General features: G+C 36.0%; 1 protein-coding gene across 1 annotated transcript in view; it reads left to right on the top strand.

Moving 5' to 3' along the window:
• The window catches only part of LOC129657260 (sulfotransferase 1E1), a 59,991-nt gene extending 38,593 nt beyond the window's left edge, over positions 1-21,398 (top strand). Inside the window, exons 2-8 of the mRNA XM_055587481.1 lie at positions 2,997-3,158; positions 6,974-7,099; positions 7,900-7,997; positions 11,779-11,905; positions 13,968-14,062; positions 17,020-17,200; positions 20,569-21,398. Coding sequence (XP_055443456.1) covers positions 3,011-3,158; positions 6,974-7,099; positions 7,900-7,997; positions 11,779-11,905; positions 13,968-14,062; positions 17,020-17,200; positions 20,569-20,681 — 888 coding nt within the window. The 5' untranslated portion in view covers positions 2,997-3,010 and the 3' untranslated portion in view covers positions 20,682-21,398. The remainder of the gene's footprint in view (positions 1-2,996; positions 3,159-6,973; positions 7,100-7,899; positions 7,998-11,778; positions 11,906-13,967; positions 14,063-17,019; positions 17,201-20,568) is intronic.
• Positions 21,399-21,692: the final 294 nt, after the last annotated feature.

Here is a 21,692-nt window from a genome sequence, read left to right as displayed (position 1 = left end):
AGAAAGAAGAAGGGAAGAGGAAATACAAAGAAAAGGAGAAACATATTTCTTCCCTCAACTGAATTCATGAATCACAGTTCTAATAATTTTTGGTCAGCGTTTCTAGACAATAGCACCCTCCACACTCAGTTAGGGAATGCAGTTGACAATTTCGAACTGAACTATGTCTTTTGAGAAAGAAGAAATCAGCTGGAGGTGAATCTGTACATTACAAGATGAGAGAACTTACCAAAAGAAGCTAAACAAAGCAAGGGATTTTATTATATGCCACCTAGTTTAACCCTGAGATTAAAATTGACCATGAAGGGTCAGTCAGAAGTCAGCCAACTGTTTTTGATAATAAGTCAGCTACTCCCACTTGACTATAAGCCAATTCTTACAAACTTGGCAGAACACCAAGCAAGTTGTTCATATGAATAAACAAATCAATAGGCAGGACAAGGAATGCCTTTTGTACACATTTTTTTTTCCCCTAGTGATTATATGAGCAATAAATTTCTATATAAACCATTAAAAAATTAAAAACAACTGGCAATATAAGATGGGAACACTTCAGATATCTTCAATTTATAAACAAATGATAAATTACCTGCTATATATCATTTAGGAAAAAAAACAAAACACTTCTGATGGACAAAATTGACCAAAATGATTAAAATAACCAATAAACTTATGAAACATCAAAACATGAAAAGTTATAAAATATCTTTAATACACAGATTTTTAGGAGTTTCCCTGGTGGCTCAGATGGTAAAGAATCTGCCTGCAATGCAGGAGATGAGGGTTCGATCCCTGCAATATTCCCCTGGAGAAGGGAATGGTTACTACTTCAGTATTCTTGCCTGGGAAATCCCATAGAGAGAGGAGTTTGGCAGGCTACAGTCATCCCTGATGGCTCAGCAGGTAAAGAATCATCCTGCAATGCAGGAGACACAGGAGACCTGGGTTCAATCACGTGTATGAGCGTCTAACAACTTATCCTACAGGGTTATTTTTGTTTTTTGTTTTTTTTTTGACAGGGGTGGATAAAAGGGAGATGCTACCACGTGTAAAATAGTTCGCTAGTGGGAAGCTGCTGTATAGCAGAGGGAGCTTAGCTCAGTGCTCTGGGATGACCTAGACGGGTGAGATGGGGGGCAGGAGGGAGGTTCAAGAGGAAAGGAATGTATGTGTACATATAGCTGATTCACTTTGTTGTACTGCAGAAACTATGGGCTTTCCTGGTGGCTCAGTGGGAAGGAATCTGCCTGCCAGTGCAAGAGATGTGGGTTTGATCCCTGGGTCAGGAAGATTGGGAAGATCCCAAAGATCCTCTGGAGAAGGAAATGGCAACCTACTCCAGTATTCTTTCCTGGGAAATCTCATGGACAGAGGGCCTGGAGGGCTACAGCCCATGGAGTTGCAAAGAGTTGGACATGGTTTAGCTACTAAACAATAACAACAATCCTGAGGCAGTCTTGTAACTGAATATTGCCCAGTTCTCTGGCATGATGAGCCTCATTTTACTCAGTAATCAGATCAGATCAGTTGCTCAGTTGTGTCCGACTCTTTGCGACCCCATGAATCGCAGCACGCCAGGCCTCCCTGTCCAGCACCAACTCCCGGAGTTCACTGAGACTCACGGCCATCGAGTCAGTGATGCCATCCAGCCATCTCATCCTCTGTCGTCCCCTTCTCCTCCTGCCCCCAATCCATCCAAGCATCAGAGTCTTTTCCAATGAGTCAACTCTTCGCATGAGGTGGCCAAAGTACTGGTTTCAGCTTTAGCATCATTCTTTCCAAAGAAATCCCAGGGCTGATCTCCTTCAGAATGGACTGGTTGGATCTCCTTGCAGTCCAAGGGACTCTCAAGAGTCTTCTCCAACACTACAGTTCAAAAGCATCAATTCTTTGGTGCTCAGCCTTCTTCACAGTCCAACTCTCACACCCATACATGACCACAGGAAAAACCATAGCCTTGACTAGACGAACTTTTGTTGGCAAAGTAATGTCTCTGCTTTTGAATATGCTATCTAGGTTGGTCATACCTTTCCTTCCAAGGAGTAAGCATCTTTAATTTCATTGCTGCAGTCACCTAATACCTCGTCTTAAAAGAAAAATAAAGGAGATCCTGTGAGGGCAATATCAAAGAAGGATAACATTTGTTGAGATGCTATATCACAAACTCAGAATGGAGTAAGTTTGCAGAGGAAAAAGGTAATGAGAGGAGTTGAAAGCCAATAAAGGAAAGTTTGCCTAATTAAAAAGTCTAAGGCTTACTCTGAACATGAAATGAGGTATCATGGGATCAGGCACTGTCAATGATAACCGTGTTGTTTAACCTTATAAATTTCACACAAGTCACTCAATGAGAGTGTCAACTTTACTGATGAAGTGAGAGAGAAAAGTATAAGTAATGCTAGGGGGTCATACTCTTCTATACCTTCCAGAATCCATGTCTTAGACATATCCATTACAGTGTCATTATTTTCATCTTTTTAATACTCTCACCAAGCATTTGATTTTTTTTTTTTTTCATTTAATGAAACATATTCAGGATCAAAGAAAGCTTTGACTTTGACATCTGGCAATAGCTATCAAATGTGGCCATCAAAATTTATTGTTATTTAATGTATACAAAATTAATTAAAGGGATTCTTTGCCAAAATATTGTTGCATTTGCACAATATCTTAGTCTTTTTATATGTTTTATCAGTTCTGACGGAGAAATCAAGGCTCTATTGAATGTATCACACATTTTGTACATAGTTTTAAAACATGTAACTTATTTGTGCTTTGTACTACTTATTCTTTTATATGTTAGACTTAGTAATAGAATTAGAAACTCTTAAAGCACCAAGGCTATGTTATACATTTCTTTAATATTCCTTACCCTATATGCTCAACATATAAGAAATGTTAGACACCCAAGAGAAATTTGATGTACAGGACTACTATTAATATTAAAACAACTTAAAGTGCATGTGAAGTGGAAAACATACCTTTTTTTCTTTCAGTGTACCACTCCACGATGAGTTCTTCCAAACCGTCCTTCTCAGATTACTTTGGCAAAATCAGTGGAATACCAATGTATAAAAAATTTATCGAGCAGTTTCATAATGTGGAGGAATTTGAGGCAAGACCAGATGACCTTGTCATTGTCACCTATCCCAAATCTGGTAAGTCTCTTTGTTATGTCAAAGGTGTTCCCTTTTCACCTAGAAAGGACAAATCCACCTTTTCTGTTAAATATTAAGCCATTCATTTCTCCCACATTCATTCTCTGTATTAAATAAGGACATATTATAAAAGTTCTGCTATATACACAGAAAATAATGGCATATTATAACTCTATTCTCTTGGTATAAGTTAAATAAGCAGGGTGACAATATACAGCCTTGACGTACTCCTTTTCCTATTTGGAACCAGTCTGTTATTCCATGTCCAGTTCTAACTGTTGCTTCCTGACCTGCATACAGGTTTCTCAAGAGGCAGGTCAGGTGGTCTGGTATTCCCATCTCTTTCACAATTTTCCAAAGTTTATTGTGATCCACACAGTCAAAGGCTTTGGCATAGTCAATAAAGCAGAAATAGATGTTTTTCCGGAACTCTCTTGCTTTATCGATGATCCAGCGGATGTTGGCAATTTGATCTCTGGTTCCTCTGCCTTTTCTAAAACCATCTTGAACATCTGGAAGTTCACGGTTCACGTATTGTTGTAGCCTGGCTTGGAAAATTTTGAGCATTACTTTACTAGCGTGTGAGATGAGTGCAATTGTGCGGTAGTTTGAGCATTCTTTGGCATTGCCTTTCTTTGGGATTGGAATGAAAACTGACCTTTTCCAGTCCTGTGGCCACTGCTGAGTTTTCCAAATTTGCTGGCATATTTCATCTTTCAGAATTTGAAATAGCTCAACTGCAATTCCATCACCTACACTAGCTTTGTTCATAGTGGTGCTTTCTAAGGCCCACTTGACTTCACATTCCAGGATGTCTAGCTCTAGGTGAGTGATCACACCATCATGATTATCTGGGTCATGAAGCTCTGTTTTGTACAGTTCTTCTGTGTATTCTTGCTACCTCTTCTTGATAGCATCTGCTTCTGTTAGGTCCATACCATTTCTGTCCTTTATTGTGCCCATCTTTGCATGAAATGTTCCCTTGGTATCTCTAATTTTCTTGAAGAGATCTCTAGTCTTTCCCATTCTGTTGTTTTCCTCTATTTCTTTGCATTGGTCACTGAGGAAGGCTTTCTTATCTCTCCTTGCTACTGTTTGGAACTCTGCATTCAGATGCTTAGGTCTTTCCTTTTCTCCTTTGTTTTTCGCTTCTCTTCTTTCCACAGCTATTTGTAAGGCCTCCTCAGACAGCTGTTTTGCTTTTTTGCATTTCTTTTCCATGGAGATGATCTTGATCCCTGTCTCCTGTACAATGTCACGAACTTCATAAGAAATGTTGGGCTGGAAGAAGCACAAGCTGGAATCAAGATTGCTGGGAGAAATATCAATAACCTCAGATATGCAGGTGACACCACCCTTATGGCAGAAAGTGAAGAGGAACTCAAAAGCCTCTTGTGGAAAGTGAAAGCGGAGAGTGAAAAAGTTGGCTTAAAGCTCAACGTTCAGAAAACTGAGATCATGGCATCTGGTCCCATCACTTCATGGGAAATAGATGGGGAAACAGTGGAAACAGTGTCAAACTTTATTTTTTTGGTCTCCAAAATCACTGCAGATGGTGACTGCAGCCATGAAATTAAAAGACACTTACTCCTTGGAAGGAAAGTTATGACCAACCTAGATAGCATATTAAAAAACAGAGACATTACTTTGCTGACAAACGTCCGTCTAGTCAAGGCTATGGTTTTTCCAGTAGTCATGTATGGATGTAAGAGTTGGACTGTGAAGAAAGCTGAGTGCCAAAGAATTGATGCTTTTGAACTGTGGTGTTGGAGAAGACTCTTGAGAGTCCCTTGGACGGCAAGGAGGACCAACCAGTTCATCCTAAAAGAGATCAGTCCTGGGTGTTCATTGGAAGGACTGATGTAAAGCTGAAACTCCAATAGTTTGGCCACCTCATGCGAAGAGTTGACTCATCAGGAAAAGATCCTGATGCTTGGAGGGATTGGGGGCAGGAAGAGAAGGGGATGACAGAGGATGAGATGGCTGTATGGCATCACCGACTCTGGGAGTTGGTGATGGACAGGAAGGCCTGGTGTGTTGCGATTCATGGGGTTGCAAAGAGTTGGACACGACTGAGCGACTGAATTGAACTGAACTGATAGCTCTATTCTAAAACCACAATCTGTACATATAATTTGAGCAGCACACTGATAAATGGGTATTTTGCCATATAAGAAATTCACATAATATAGATGGATGACTATAGAACCATTAGTAAAATTTAAAATTACCTTTCTGTCTTTATGTCATTGTTGTCATTGCTGTATAGACAAAGTATAAGTAATTTTCATGGATTTTTTAAAAAATTAACACTTTTTAGTTAATCAGTTCCTCTTTCTAAAGTCCATCTCTGAAGATCTATTATATATTTTCCTGAACTTAGCTTGTTAGTCATAGTCTTACAATCTTAGAACTTTAGAAATTAGAAAGTCCAATCCAGACTTCTTCTCCATCTGGTTGTTCCAATTAGTACTTAAATATGTCAAACGTTAAATATACCTTAGGCTATTCTGACTCTAAAGTGGTCTTCCATTCTTTTTCCTGTCTGAATCAATGTCAGCACAAAACCAGTCACCTGTTGAGGACATATGAGAGCTATTTCAGAATCAGTTTCTCTTAACTTCTTCATCTTCCGTATTCAATCAATCAATCTGTTTTGCCTGTTTAGTCTCATAGATATGCCTCAGAGTCAGTTTCTAGTTTTCTTGTCACCTTCTCATGACCCTTTTCTCCATTATTGTATTTACTCTGCCACTAGAGTAAGTCTTCCAAAACATGACCCTTATAACCTTGCTTTCTTGCTTGTTGTTTGGCAGTGACCTTTAAAATCCTTTAGAGATGACTTGAACTCTAGTATGAATTACAAGGCTTTGTAGGCTTGGTGTCTGCTTGACACTGCATCCTCATCTACATTCATCCCTTCAAGTAGCCTCTGATTTAGGTTTTATAATCTACATCCATGGAGATGCAAATGGCAACACACTCCAGTATTCTTGCCTGGAGAATCCCTTGGACAGAGGAGCCTAGCAGACTACAGTCCATGGGGTCGCAGAAGAGACAACAGAAGCAATCTACATCCAATTCATTTCCTCACCACTTTACTATTTGTAAATATCTGGCTTTTGATTTTAAAAAAGCAGAGGGAGTTCTTCTGTCTGATAGAGCTCTCTCCTATCTTACACAATTAGTGAATTTATGCCAATAATTTGTTAAGGCTAAGCTCAATTACCATGTTCTCTTAAAGTCATTTCTTTCTTGTGGAAACATCATGGCAACAGCAGAAGCACATAAAGTCCTCCTTTACAGTTCTTTAAATCCCTGTGCCCATCTATATTACAGCCACTTAAGAAAAATGAAGTGTAATTATTGAGCACTGTTTCTGACTCTTCTGAGGGCCCTTGAATATCACAGAACAAGGACCAGACTTATTCTTTTCTATATTCTCTGTACTAGGACTCAACCTGAGGCATAAAAGCTATTGAGAAACCCTGTGGTTGAAAGCATGCTTACTTTTTAGATGTGAAAATTTAGATTCAAATAAATTATCAGCTTGTACAATATTACAATTCATTTTTGACAAAGTCAAATTTCTATCATAGGTGTATTTTATTACAACTATGTTCATCCTTATTTTTGATGCTATGTATAAGAGTAAATATTAGAGGAAATAGTTTTTGTGTCCTGTGGCGATTCTGACAACTTTCAAATACTATTTCATTGGTAGCGTCTTACTTTATCCAACTATAAATACATTGATCCCTGCATTATCATTATGCATTGTCAATGGGAGACTCAGGTGTGTTTAATTTTTTCAGGTACAACATGGCTTAGTGAAATTATATGCATGATTTATAATAATGGTGATGTGGAAAAGTGCAAAGAAGATGTCATTTTTAATAGAGTTCCTTACCTGGAATGTAGCACTGAACACGTGATGAATGGTAATACATAAGTTAATTTTAAAAGCTATACACATATATTTTAATGTGTGGGTGTAAATGGTACAAGAAAGACTGTATGCAAAATAGCATTTTTTGGCCATAGTATTAAATGGCAATTAGTATTATGTCATCTACATAGGGAGGTATGTAAATTTAAATTTTGACAGAGTTTATAGTATAGCATATTCCTGGAATAGAGTGAGTGAGGAAAGCTCTGACATGCTGTCATCAGTGCCTAGTAATATATGAGAATTATGTCTCTCGTTGGGATATATGCAGTGATACTTTAAACACTAGGGACATATCCATAAATTTTCAAGGATGTGCAAAAAGATGTTCATCACAGATTCTTTTATTATTGTAAAAAATTAGAGACAATATAAATGTTAATCAACAGAAGGTAAAAGTGACATGAAGTCATTAAATATATGATATCATATGTTTGTTGTCACTGAAGTGTTGGTATAAAATATTAAGAAAAATGCAATTATAAAATATTAAAAAATTTCATCTGTGTGTCTGGTATTTATATGGCTATAAGTCTGGGCATATTGATATAGTTGTATGGAAGGATGCTTACCAAAATGTTAATAATGATTTTTTTCAAAGTGGTGAAAATTTATTTAATCTATTTTTTTTCTGTATGATTTTATCTATCTAAACTTCTGTCATAGTGAATACATATCATTATTAGGAACATAATATAGAATGTATAGATATTTCTATTTTTAAAAGCTGTAAAAATCCATACAAATATTTATAATTTTTGAAGTTGTCCAACTTTTTTTTTTTTTAATTAGGAGTAAAACAATTAAAAGAGATGGCATCTCCTAGAATAGTGAAGTCTCACCTGCCTGTTAAGCTTCTTCCAGTCTCATTTTGGGAAAAGAACTGTAAGGTAACAGAGTCAAGTGTTCTTAGAACTTCACCCAACTCAAAGAATGTTACAATGAATAAAGTTAGGTCATATCCTGTGTCTTATATACACTTGTTTATTTATTTCTTCACTGAATCTATAGACATTTTAAAAATGTGGATCATAATATAGTTAGAAGGTCTAGACTTCAATTCTAACTCCAGAGCTGATTCTCAGAAAAACCAGATAAACTCTCTGAGCTTTCAGGAAGCTGAAGTTTCCTCATCTTAAAAGAGGGATAATAATTGCATTTCACATAGAGTTGTTATAAGGATTAGCTAAAATAATGCTTGTGAAGTGCTTAACATAGTACCTAGCATGTTATAAACAATTTACAATGGCTACTTTTATTTGTTATTATTAGTAATTGTAGTCAATGTACTCTTTTTGCAAACTGTTGTGCTTGGCCTTGTGAGGCACGCAAACGAGCTAGGCAAGGATAAACCAGACAAAAATGATAGAATAATTATTTAGTGAGTGCCTATCATGAGCCAGCAATATAACAAATACACATGTAATCTTTGTCTTCATGGACACATGTTCACAGGGGAAAGGGATGAATAACAGACACTACAGAAGGTGATATAAATCAAGTAAAGGAAGGATTCTGGCCTAGATATTGAGGGCAGAAAAGGAACCTTAAAGCAAGTAACATCTCATCTGATATGTGAAGGATGCATAAGAATTAGTCTATATAATCTCTGAGGCAACCCAAGGTGGGATGTGAAACCAGTTCAATTTAACTGGAAAACTGAGTGCCTGTACTGGTTGGATGAGTGATGGGAGATGAGCTGGGTTTGTTTGCAACAGATATGGAGGCCAACTTATGAAGTTTGGGCTCTACTTTGATGATAATGAGGAGTTACAGCCATATTAAGCTGCTGATTGAGATGATCAGTTTTGCTTTTTAGAAAGAATAATAACATGGAATCCTAAAGTACAAGCCAAACATTGTCTTAGACCACTGATGATGTTCCTTGAGACTTTACTAGCTTTATTAGGACACACTATGATCCATACTAAACATATGAGATATTAAAGTACTATATGTAGTCATTATTGACCAAAAAGGGATCTATCAGAGTCATGAAGTATTTCTATTTTGTACTGTGATATAACATGGTATATATGACATTTTTTGGAGCTACATAGTGCAAACTTTTGAAGATTCCAGTGTTTTTTGTTTGTTTGCTTTTATCATAAGCAGTCCTAGAAAGATCACATACATCCTTCTGAAGTCATACATAAGAGTTCTCTCTTTAATAAATACTATTTATATGTATCTTCTGGGAAATGTGTGACTACTATTTTTTCAAGATATTTGGCCAAGTTACTTTTTTTCTCTGAAGAATGGAATGAAGTCTTGGTGTTATCCCTTTACTTGTACATGAAAAGATACTGTACCTTTACAATGGCTACAGCTTCAAAAGCCTGATTATTATCTCAAGGATCATCAAAGAGTAGGAGACCATTGGATGAATCACAACTTGAGTACTTCTGGGGTGATACACTGGTGGACAAGAAGACAGGTGGATTGAAACTATTGGTAAAAGTGTGTTTGGAGTTTTGAACTAAAAACTTAAAGTGGTTTAAAAAAAAAAAGAGAGTGAAAAAAAGGAACAAGCTAAAAGCTAAAAAAAGCAATTGAAGTCAGTAAACTTGAGGCTTTGGAGTTGTTGCAGAAGAGATATATCCTTGAAAAGGAAGAAAGGATGAAGAAACAGAACTGTCTTGGAAGAAATCATGGTGCTCAAGTACAAGTCTTCAGAACCTTTAAGGTACTGGACTAGTTTCAAGAATTGGCTACAAATGTTGCTAACTGAAGTAAAATAGAGGTAATGATCAAAGACCCCAAGAACCTAGAGAATCTGATGGATCATGTATACAAACACTAAAATTACACAGCACGATGAAAAGCTTTGGAATGGAGAGTAATATTATGAGTCTGATGTTCAAATCTTCAGTTAAGCAAGGGAGTGACCATAACTTTAAAACTGGCTTCAGTTAGGAGAAGAATGAATTATTACAGGATTTTTTCAAGTGTAGGATTTTTAAGACAGATTATATCCCAAGTGAATTGTGGGCAATAGAAACTTTGACTTGAGAGAGCTGAGGGGAACGACCTAGATTTTCCTCAAAGGCAGGAAGAGCATGCACAGTGAAAAGTTAGTGTATAGAATCAAATCTTCCAAAATGCAGAGAAGATAAACTATTGGAAGTTTAAGGAAAGAGGGGTTGCTTTTACATTCCGCCTTCCCCCACCTTGAAGAATAGGGAACTAAGAGGCAAAAACTACTATGTATAAAATAAATAAGCTACAAGGATATATTGTACAACACAAGGAATATGGTCAATATTTTATAAAAACTATAAGTGGAGGTAACCTTTAAAAATTATTAATCACAATGTTGTACACCTAAAACTTATATAATATTGTACATCAACTATAACTCAATAAAAAAGGAGTACATTAGGAAAAAAAAAGCTTCATGGATGACCTGGAGCAAAACTTTAATATATATTGTATTTTGAGATGCAGAGAATATTCAAGACAGAGGGAACAGTATGAACAAAAAAAGGAATAAAAATGATAAAGCAAATTTGTGGAGAGATTTTATATATATATATATATATATATATATATATATATATATATAGTGGCAAAGAGTTCCATTCAGCTCATAAGCAAAAAGGCTAGGGAAAATTTTAAATAAATATGGAAAAGTTTCATATGGCCAATGATAGCTTTGTTGAGAAAGAAAGTTGACTTTTTCTGTAGTATTTGGAGCTTTTTATAGTGGGGCCTTAAAAATGAAAACCATACTTCTTAGAATATTCAAAAAGATTTCTTTAAAATTGTTTGAAAATGTAGAAACTTGAGTAAGACAGATTAGTGAGCCTTATCAAATCCACTAAAGAGTGGAGAATCAAGAGCTGCCATAGACCATGGCGTGGCTCAGGTACCTGAAGGAGGAAGTGGAAGACCATAGAGAGAGTTTACTGGTGCAGGTCTTTTCCTGCAATGCAGAGTTGTTGTTTAGTCGCTAGTTCATGTCTGATTCTTCTGTGACCCCATGGACTGTAGCCTGCCAGACTCCTCTGTCCATGAGATTTCTCAGGCAAGCATCCTGGAGTGGGTTGCCATTTCCTTACTCCAGGGGATCTTCCTGACCCAAGGATCCAACCCCTGACTCCTGCATTGGCAGGCAGATTCTTTACCACTGAGCCACCAGGGAAGCGTGGAGTATCAGGGGTCTAAGCATCCCATAAAAATTAGCTTTTCTTCAAGACTGTGAGTAAGAAAATAGCAGGACCTTTTTAAAATTGTTATGCAGGATCGTTGTGTAGTATAAAGGCCAGAAGACTTTTTGACTGAATGATTTATCAAATTGCTTACTCTCATTGATTAATTCTCAACCATGTATTCTGACTCATATTTAGTTTAGTTTCTTCACTTATAATTTGGAGATAATAATCTGCCTCACCCAATTTATATCAGTGGAATTTGAGGCTCTCAAATGAAACGTGAAAATGGCATAAAAATGAAAAGTGAAAACTAACATTGAATAGCAATACAAAAAATGTTGTCATTTCAGTTTATTGAAAGAATTTCCTTTTTTATAATTTTAATATTTCATAAATTTTCTAAAGCAAATATATGTCATGTTTACAGTTAAAAACATAAACTTTTTCTTTTTAAATCTTGATGTGACTATATTTGAAAAATAATAGATGATTTAATAACTAATTTCATCTTCCTTAGATCATCTACCTTTCCCGGAATGCCAAGGATGTGGTAGTTTCTTATTATTTTTTCATTTTAATGGTGACTGCTATTCCAGATCCTGTCTCTTTTCAAGATTTTGTGGAGAAATTCATGGATGGAGAAGGTATGAAGAGTTTCTTTCCTTTTCTGAATTCTTTCAAGGTAAATGCTACAAGACAAATGACATCTTTGGGGATAATTTTTGCTTTCTGTTCTGGTCTGTTATCCTTCCTGGTCCTTAATTTAAACACAGACGTTCTAGAAACCCTTGAACTTAGAACAAGCATAATTTTTCCAGATGAGAATGGCAAAGTTCAGAATCTGGACATTCGAGTACAGTGCCTACAAGTAGGTATATAGATGTATATGTGTGTGTCCAATTCTCTCTCATGTCTTTTTATTACAGAAGTACTTCACAGTGTATTATTATAACTTTATTGAACAAGAAGGAAAAAGATAGAGGAGAGAACTTGTTTATTTGTATTTAAGAAAAATTTCAGATACTAAATGAGGCCAGAAATCACAAAGAAGTCTGAATATCTACAAAATTCTTACTCATTCTACCCTCTGTACAGTCTGAATAATTCAACTAGATTTCTTAGAATAGTACAAGAGTTACTTGAGCAGAAATTCTGGGAAATTTTGTCTTTTTATTTAACTCCAGACTAAAGCAACAGAGTATTCAGGTTCGAGAAAGAAAGTGTTTAGAAGAATCTAGTATTAACTAAAGGCCATTCTGACTCCTTAGTAAAAAGTGTAAGGAAAAGGATAATAATGTCATTTATATCCTCCAAAATTAATATTGACTCAATAAAAGTGCGGTATATGTGCTTTATGTTTGTTGCTACCTTTGGAAAACTTTATGCTAAAGCACAAATAAATTACATGCCTCAAGATCATCAAAACATGCATTGTAAAATGGATAAAGATAATGCTGTACCTCTGCAAAATAGATGAATAAGATCATTATAAAAGTCATGACTTTTCTGCAAAGAAACAAATGGGACAAAACAGAAGCAGACCTACCCACAGATACAGAGAAAAAATTAGCAGTTACCATAAGGGAGAAGGATAGGGGAGGGCCAGAATGATGAAGGGGATTAAGAGTCCAAACTGCTAGCTATAAAATAAATACATCACAGGGAAGTAATGGGCAATACAGGGAATATAGTCATTATTTTATACTAACTTTTGGTGTGTAATGTATTCAAATATTGAATCACTATGTTCACACCTTTGATATTATTTTAGTATAACTATAAATAAATAAATAACTGTCAGTAGGGTCAAAGAACAAAAGAAATATCCAATGACTTAATGCAAAGCAGAATACTTTGCCTCACACATCATTATATTACCATATCAGCTTTTTACTGGGTGTAACACTTGGATACATGTGAGAAAAGATGAGGGAGAGAAAAGAAGAATCCATATTTGGTCATATCATATCACCTCCAAAATCTTCTAACTTTTTAAAGTGAGAATGAAACTAAGGATCCCTAAGAAAGCATCCCTTACCCTTTAAACTGCAACAGTGTAACAAAATTATATAATTACTATAATTATAAATTATTCAATTACCAAAGCTACTTTTTAAATGGTAAATTTGAGGTCTGGACTGCATTCTAATCATAAAAATATTGATAGCTCTACTATTCACCTCCTTTCTTTAACAACACACACACACAGACACACACACACACCATTTTCAAAAATACTCTCATAAGTTCTAAATCAAATGGAAAGATTTCCATCACTTTTCCTCTGAGTCATAAACTATGTCATAATAATGAAAGTTGAGATTATATTTCTGTATGTAGATTTTTCAACATACTTCCTGCAGAGAAATTTGCCTCAGATGGGCAGCTGATCTCTGGTTTTCATTCCATGATCATTTATTTATATTTTTTTCTCTGAAGTCTCATTTTCAAGCTGAGTCTGAGTGTAGAGTTGATGCTATGTCCTCACATTGTTTTTTTTTTTTAATATAAACTTATTTATTTTAATTGAAGGTTAATTAGTTTACAATATTGTATTAGTTTTGCCATACATCGACATGAATCCGCCGCAGGTATACCTGTGTTCCCCATCCTGAACCCCCCTCCCCACTCCCTCCCCGTACCATCCCTCTGGGTCGTTCCAATGCACCAGCCCCGAGCTCACATTATTTTTATCTCTGATCTTAGTTCCTTATGGTTCCTGGTTTGAACATACAAAATCTTGGTGGGAAAAGAGCAAGAATCCACAAGTGCTATTTCTTTTCTATGAAGACATGAAGGAGGTGAGAAACTCAAAAGATATGGCAACTTTATAATTATCAAAATGTTAGCATTTGACAATAATGTAGATACAAAATTTTGCCTTCAAATAAATAATGCAGCCAACTCCAAAAGTTAAAATAATCCAGATACTCCACTACAGATTGAAGCTAGTGAATAAAAATCTTCTGTAAATGAACACATTTAAACTCAAGTTTCAAAAAAATTACCAAACATGAAAGTGGAAAGAGTTTGAGTTCTTAAATCAAAGCAACAGCCACACACAACACACACATACACACAGATGCAGATGCACAAAAGGAATCACAATGGGCAAGAAGAGTTAACTGGTTTCTAAATCCATAGATAATGGAATTATTAAAAAAAAGACCATAAAATAGCTATATTTCACGTATTTAAAAAAATAAAAGAAGAAATTTAAAATCTTACAAAGAAACAAGAGGTTACTAAAATTGACAAAGCAGATTTGGGGGGAAAAAAGAGCAGCAAACCAGAATTTTTAAAATAACTTCTAAAAATTAAAATTTGAAAAGCAAAAAGATGGCTTAAGTAACAGATAAGGCATGGCTACATAGTGAATTAGTAATGTGGTAGATGATGCTGAGGAAAGTCCACAGGATGTACCTCAGTGAGATAAATAGAATACTTTAGAAAGAGTAATGGATATGTAGGATAGAGTAATAACATCTTACATGTATCAAGTCAAACTTCCAGAAGAGAGTAAACAGAATGCCAGAATAGCAAAATGCAAAAGTATGATGACATCACAATGTCTTAAAAATCTAGTTTTTTTCTAGCTTCATTAATAATCAGGGTAATTCAAAATAAAAATGTCTATGAGGTGTTATTTCACACCCAGCAGAGTCACAACAATGAGCTGTAGTCTGACTGGGCTGTGCTTAATTGCTCAGTCATATCTGACTCATTGCAACCCCATGGACTGTAGCCCGCCAGGCTCCTCTGTCCATGGGATACTCACTTTAGAGGGATCTTCCCAACACAACCCAGGGACTGAACCCAGGTGATCTAACCAGTCCATTCTGAAGGAGATCAGCCCTGGGATTTCTTTGGAAGGAACGATGCTAAAGCTGAAACTCCAGTACTTTGGCCACCTCATGCGAAGAGTTGACTCACTGGAAAAGACTGATGCTGGGAGGGATTGGGGGCAGGAGGAGAAGGGGATGACAGAGGATGAGATGGCTGGATGGCATCACTGACTCAATGGACGTGAGTCTGGGTGAACTCCGGGAGTTGGTGATGGACAGGGAGGCCTGGCGTGCTGTGATTCATGGGGTTGCAAAGAGTCAGACACAACTGAGTGACTGAACTGAACTGAACTGAACTGATGTGTATATTAGTTTATATGCACAGCAACCTCCATAACAGCATTCCACACGACCATAAAAACAACCCCAATACACATATACTCAGGAATAAAGGCATTGTATATACTATTATTCTACAATTAAATATTATATTGTAGTGAAAAGGAATATATTTCAAATGTGCTTATCAGTTGAGTAAAATCAAGCTATATGTTGTCTAGGGATACATACATGAGTTTCAAATCTACAGAGTAAAGGCACAGGATTGAGTAGGTCAATTTCAGGACAGCAAGTTTGTTGTTGTCGTTTGTGAAAATTGAAATGGAGAGTGAAAAAAATGAAGTTGGGAACTTGCAAATGGAAGACCTTAGCCAATTATGAATGTTTTCTTACATGAATTGGGTAGTAGGTAAGGGTGCTGCATTCATATTTATTCTTTAAAGTATATATGTACGCATATCAAATACTTTATAAATGAAAGACAAAATACTAGATCTTTTTAGTAAAGGTTAACAAATATCTTCTCTAAATTATTATATATATATATATATATATTTATTTATTTATTTATTTTTTGGCTGTGCTGGGTCTTCATTGCTGCTCAGGCTTTTCTCTAGTTGTGGCGACCAGGGGCTACACTACATTGACGTGGCCAGGCTTCTCATAGCAGTGGCTTCTCTCGTTGTTGTTGAGGCTCTAGGGCATGTAGGCTCAGTGGTACAGTTCCCAGGCTCTAGGGCACATACTTGATAGCTGTGCCACATGGGTTTAGTTGCTCCACGGCAAATGGGATCTTCTGGATCAGAGACTGAACCCTTGTCTCCTGCTTTCGCAGGTGGATTCTTTACCACTGAGCCACCAGGGAAGCCCTCTTCTCTCATTCTTTATTAGCACAAGAAAGCAATTGATATCCATGTCTTGTTCACGTCTTTGAGCAATTATTGAAATTCATTTCACAGTAATTCTAGAGTTGTTTTGAGGAGGACATATTTAAAATAAAATTATGGATGTTATTTTAGAAGCAGAATTATTTCTTTGTAGAATTTAATGCAGAACAGATTTGAATGAGAAGCAACCATGATTTGTAGTTTGCTATTATGTTACTTAAATTTGTGTTCTATAGCTAGAATATTGAAGACAGTAAATTTAAAAGGCAACCCACAAAATTTATTAGTTAATCCATCCCTTTCACCCTCCCAAATTGTCTCTATCCATTTACTCCCTATTTTGATCAATAATGGCCAGGTTTATGTTTCTTCTGTATTTGCATAAATGAGGAGCAAAAGAATAAATATTTTCTCTTGTTTCTGCAATACATCAAGTAAGAGTAAAAGACATTTACTGTATATGTAGAGATACTATCATTTTTGTGGAAACAAATTAAAAATGTGTGAGAATACGTACATTATACAATAGATTTATATGGAATTTATGGAGCAAAAATAGAGTTATCTAACTTAAATTGGAATAGTCAAGGAAATAATCCCAAAGAAGGTGATACTTAAGCTGAAGTTTGACAGATAAACTGCTCATTAGAAGCCTACTTTCCAATATCAGTGTGGGGAGGAGCGGGGAAGAATGATTTTATTATTGTGTCCTTTTTTTTAAAAAACAAAATATGTTTTTCTTCTTAGGATATCAGAAAAGAGGTGATGAAATTATTAGAATTTCTGGGAAGGAAGGCATCAGATGAGCTTGTGGACAAGATTATAAAACACACTTCATTCCAGGAGATGAAGAACAATCCATCTACCAATTATACAACATTGCCGGATGAAGTCATGAACCAAAAAGTATCTCCCTTCATGAGAAAAGGTGAAATGCTCATGTTATTTGCCTCCATTGCTACAGGAAGGCCTAAGTTTAAACAGTTACAGGCAAAAATCTATTAAAGTCTATTCATGCCTGTGGACCCCACTTGTTTTCTTCAGAGCTGTTTCCATATTTGAGTGATCAGTTCTGCAGAAGTATAAAATATTAATACTACTACTAAGAAATTACTATTAGAAATTTACTATTAGTAATTGACTGGTTTTGCAGAAACATAAAATACTAGTACTACTACTAATAAATTACTATTACATGTTCATTATTTGGTACATACAACAAATTATATTAAGAACCACAAGCAGTCACCCCAGCCTCAGTACTAGCACTAATACCACACCCTACTATTACTACTACTACTAAGTCACTTCAGTTGCGTCTGACTCTGTGTTGCTATTCCCTTCTCCAATGCATGAAACTGAAAAGTGAAAGTGAAGTCGTTCAGTCATGTCCGACTCTTCACGACCCCATGGACTGCAGCCTTCTAGGCTCCTCCGTCCATGGGATTTTCCAGGCAAGAGTACTGGAGTGGGGTGCCATCGCCTTCTCCAATGCCACACCCTACTAGCTATTATCTGTTAAGTCTTTATGCCTTGGTGCTACACGCATACATTATACAAATTGTAAATTCTATTTTTTAAAAAATTCTATAAAAGAGTTAGGAAAAAACTTCTATTATCTCATTTTGAGATGAGGAAACAACCTTAGAACAGTTAGTCAGCTCTTCCCTAGCTAAGTGGCAGACATTTTTCAAGACTAAATGTCAAATGGCCAAACATCAAATGGTACACATTGAATATGTACAGTTTTCTGTGTATTAATTATACTTCTACAAAGATGCTAAAAGAGCACTAAAGTTTCAAAGCACTAAACAGAAAATACTGCTCAACTTGGTAAAAATATCAAAATACAATGAGGTGGCATCTACTGGGAGAAGGCATGTTCTTGATGAGACACAGTCAGTTCATAAATACACAGGCATATAGGATATGGACCTAACAGAAGCAGAAGATAGTAAGAAGAGGTGGCAAGAATACACAGAAGAACTGTACAAAAAAGAGCTTCACGACCAAGATAATCATGATGGTGTGATCACTGACCTAGAGCCAGACATCCTGGAATGTGAAGTCAAGTGGGCCTTACAAAGCATCACTATGAACAAAGCTAGTGGAGGTGATGGAATTTCAGTGGAGCTCTTTCAAATCCTGAAAGATGATGCTGTGAAAGTGCTCCACTCAATATGCCAGCAAATTTGGAAAACAGCAGTGGCCACAGGACTGGACAAGGTCAGTTTTCATTCCAATCCCAAAGAAAGGCAATGCCAGAGAATGCTCAAACTACCACTAGCTGGAATGAAGATTGCCGGGAGAAATATCAATAACCTCAGATATGCAGATGACACCACCCTTATGGCAGAAAGTGAAGAGGAACTCAAAAGCCTCTTGAAGAAAGTGAAAGAGGAGAGTGAAAAAGTTGGCTTTAAAGCTCAATATTCAGAAAACGAAGATCATGGCATCTGGTCCCATCACTTCATGGGAAATAGATGGGGAAATAGTGTCAGACTTTATTTTTCTGGGCTCCAAAATCACTGCAGATGGTGATTGCAGCCATGAAATTAAAAGATGCTTACTCCTTGGAAGGAAAGTTATGACCAACCTAGACAGCATATTCAAAAGCAGAGACATTACTTTGCCAACAAAGGTCTGTCTAGTCAAGGCTATGGTTTTTCCTGTGGTCATGTATGGATGTGAGAGTTGGACTGTGAAGAAAGCTGAGCGCCGAAGAATTGATGCTTTTGAACTGTGGTGTTGGAGAAGACTCTTGAGAGTCCCTTGGACTGCAAGGAGATCCAACCAGTCCATTCTAAAGGAGATCAGTCCTGAGTGTTCTTTGGATGGAACAATGCTAAAAGCTGAAACTGCAATACTTTGGCCACCTCATGCGAAGAGTTGACTCATTGGAAAAGACTCTGATGCTGAGAGGGATTGTGGGCAGGAGGAGAAGGGGATGACAGAGGATGAGATGGCTGGATGGCATCACCAACTCGATGGACGTGAGTTTGAGTGAACTCCGGGAGATGGTGGTGGACAGGGAGGCCTGGCGTGCTGCAATTCATGGGATGGCAAAGAGTCAGACATGACTGAGCGACTGAACTGAACTGAACTGATAGGATATGCAAAGTATTGGGACATCCAGTGTTACTTGGAATATCTTCCTCCTGGAAGAAAAAAATAATAAAATAAAAGAATGATCTTCCTCTTGGAACCAAATTGTCAATGATAGGGTTAAGGATTTTTTAAACAATTGTATTAACAAACTTGCAACTGGGTTAAAACAGGGCACCCCTGAAAAAGGAATAACATGCAGATTAAATTTAGGTTACTTATACTCAGATTATCTCAGTTTCTTTCCCCAGAATGTCTTCATATATTTTAAACATAAAACAATAAACTAAAAATAATTTCCATGCTTGTAAAATGTTTCATACTATTGAGTCCTCCGACAGAATCTGATTTTCAAAACACATTTTCTATCTTATGCTTTTTGGATTATTTCATTGGGAAGGTTTAGAGCTCCTTGGATTAAGAAGACAAGTGAACTACTGATTTAAGTACTAGAGACTTCTTCCTTTCAGAGGAGAGTTGGATGTGATGAAAAGCAAAGAAGAGCCTTCTAGACTTTTGTAACAGCACAGGTGGTAAATATTGAGGAGCTTCTCTAACTGTTGGTGGCAGTAAAAATGGGGAGGAGGCAATGGCTATGAAGAAAGTCTGAATATAAATAAAGAATTAGACATCCTGGCCTAAAGACAACAGCCAAGCTTATGCAATGGATATCTGCATTCAGTTAACCAGGTTATGGAAAATGACTCAAAGAAAATGCAGTCTGGTGGGGAAGAAAATGAATTTATTTTTTAGCTGGGTGAATTTGAGATGTTCCTATGAAATACAGGTGGCCACATCAGGTAGGCACTTGGGTATGAAGACATTGTTCTGGATTTTAATGTTCTCTACATGAAGATGATTTTTAATACCACAGGAGAGGTAAAACATGGATCACGAATATTTCAAAGGAGATTGGAGAAGAAAATTAAGTAGCATAAGAAAGGAAGTTCAGAGAAATAAATGTGCTGGGTTTTTTTCTTTTGTATGTTTATTTGTTTTATTATTTTTAAACAATCAGGACAAATCCTTGTTTGCACTCTCAAATATATAGTATTTATGGTATATACTTATAATTAAGGGTTGCAAAATAAAATTTGATTAGGTGTTAATGAAAGTGATAGATATTAGAAAATTTCACTATTCTGACTGGAAGACATAGTGTTCACTGCTTTCTTTTCTTTTCTGTTATAGGAGATGTAGGAGACTGGAAGAATCACTTTACAGTAGCCCTGAATGAGAAATTTGACATGCACTACGAGCAGCAAATGAAGGGGTCTACCCTGAAGTTCCGAACTAAGATCTAGGAAGGGTTTTCTTAACATCGGAAATTAAATTGCTCTTTCATCCTTCCTCACTTTCTTCATTTTAAACTAGTAGATAATGAATTATACAAAAGATCATGATCAGGTTCACATGATTATTGAGATCTTAGTATGAAAGAGTAAGAGAGATTTTTTTCTGTGATTATCTCTTTAATATTTTCTTTCTTTTTTTCTTTATTATAAATATTACACATAGCTATAACCAATGAGAATGATGTAGGTACACACAAATTGTTCAAGTTGTTAGAGCCTCAGTAAAAATAACCAGACATTCCAAATTATTTAGCTTTGTGTCTACTTTTTTTTTCCATTTATTAGTACATTTGGTATATACATACACCTTTAAATACATATTAATAACTGTACGTGGAATTTGAAAACCTTGACAAATAGAACTGAAAAGAATAAACATGAGTGTATAACTCAATGTATTATTTCTTGGCTGATACTATCTTTCATTTACTGCAAAATGACTTAACTTGGAATATACCTTAGTTTAGTGTAAATTTTCAGCATTTTCAGAACTGATTTCCAGATGTCTATAAATAATTCCAATGAGTATGATTTACATTTGAATATCTTTAGCTAATTTAAAATAGTTATGCTTTAGGGTTCCTTCTATCCTATACACAATGTAATGAAAGTAAGATCTGTAAACTAAAGTTTTAATGAATGTGACATATACCAGTAAAATAAAACAAAAGCAAAAGCAAAAAAAATTGTTTTTTATTTAAACAATGTTGTTTTGACTTATGTCTCCTATTTTTCTATATTGTATTGATCATCTTTTTCCTATAGTGTTTTTATTTTAACAGTCAATGCGTCCTTTCTCTGAATCAGAAGACACAAGAGATTATGAAAAAATCACTATGGGTCTCCAGTGGAATACAACATCATAGTCAATTGATATATGTTTTCTTATTCTTTGCAGAAAAGACTAGGAGTTTCCTAGCCCCTTGTTTAATAATTTTGATTTTTCAGAATCAAAGCTAT

The sequence above is a fragment of the Bubalus kerabau genome, chromosome 7 (genome assembly GCF_029407905.1).
Source record: "Bubalus kerabau isolate K-KA32 ecotype Philippines breed swamp buffalo chromosome 7, PCC_UOA_SB_1v2, whole genome shotgun sequence".
Lineage (NCBI taxonomy): Eukaryota > Metazoa > Chordata > Mammalia > Artiodactyla > Bovidae > Bubalus > Bubalus kerabau.
The sequence above is the reverse complement of the archived record's forward strand: the minus strand, read 5'-3'. Positions and strand labels throughout refer to the sequence as shown.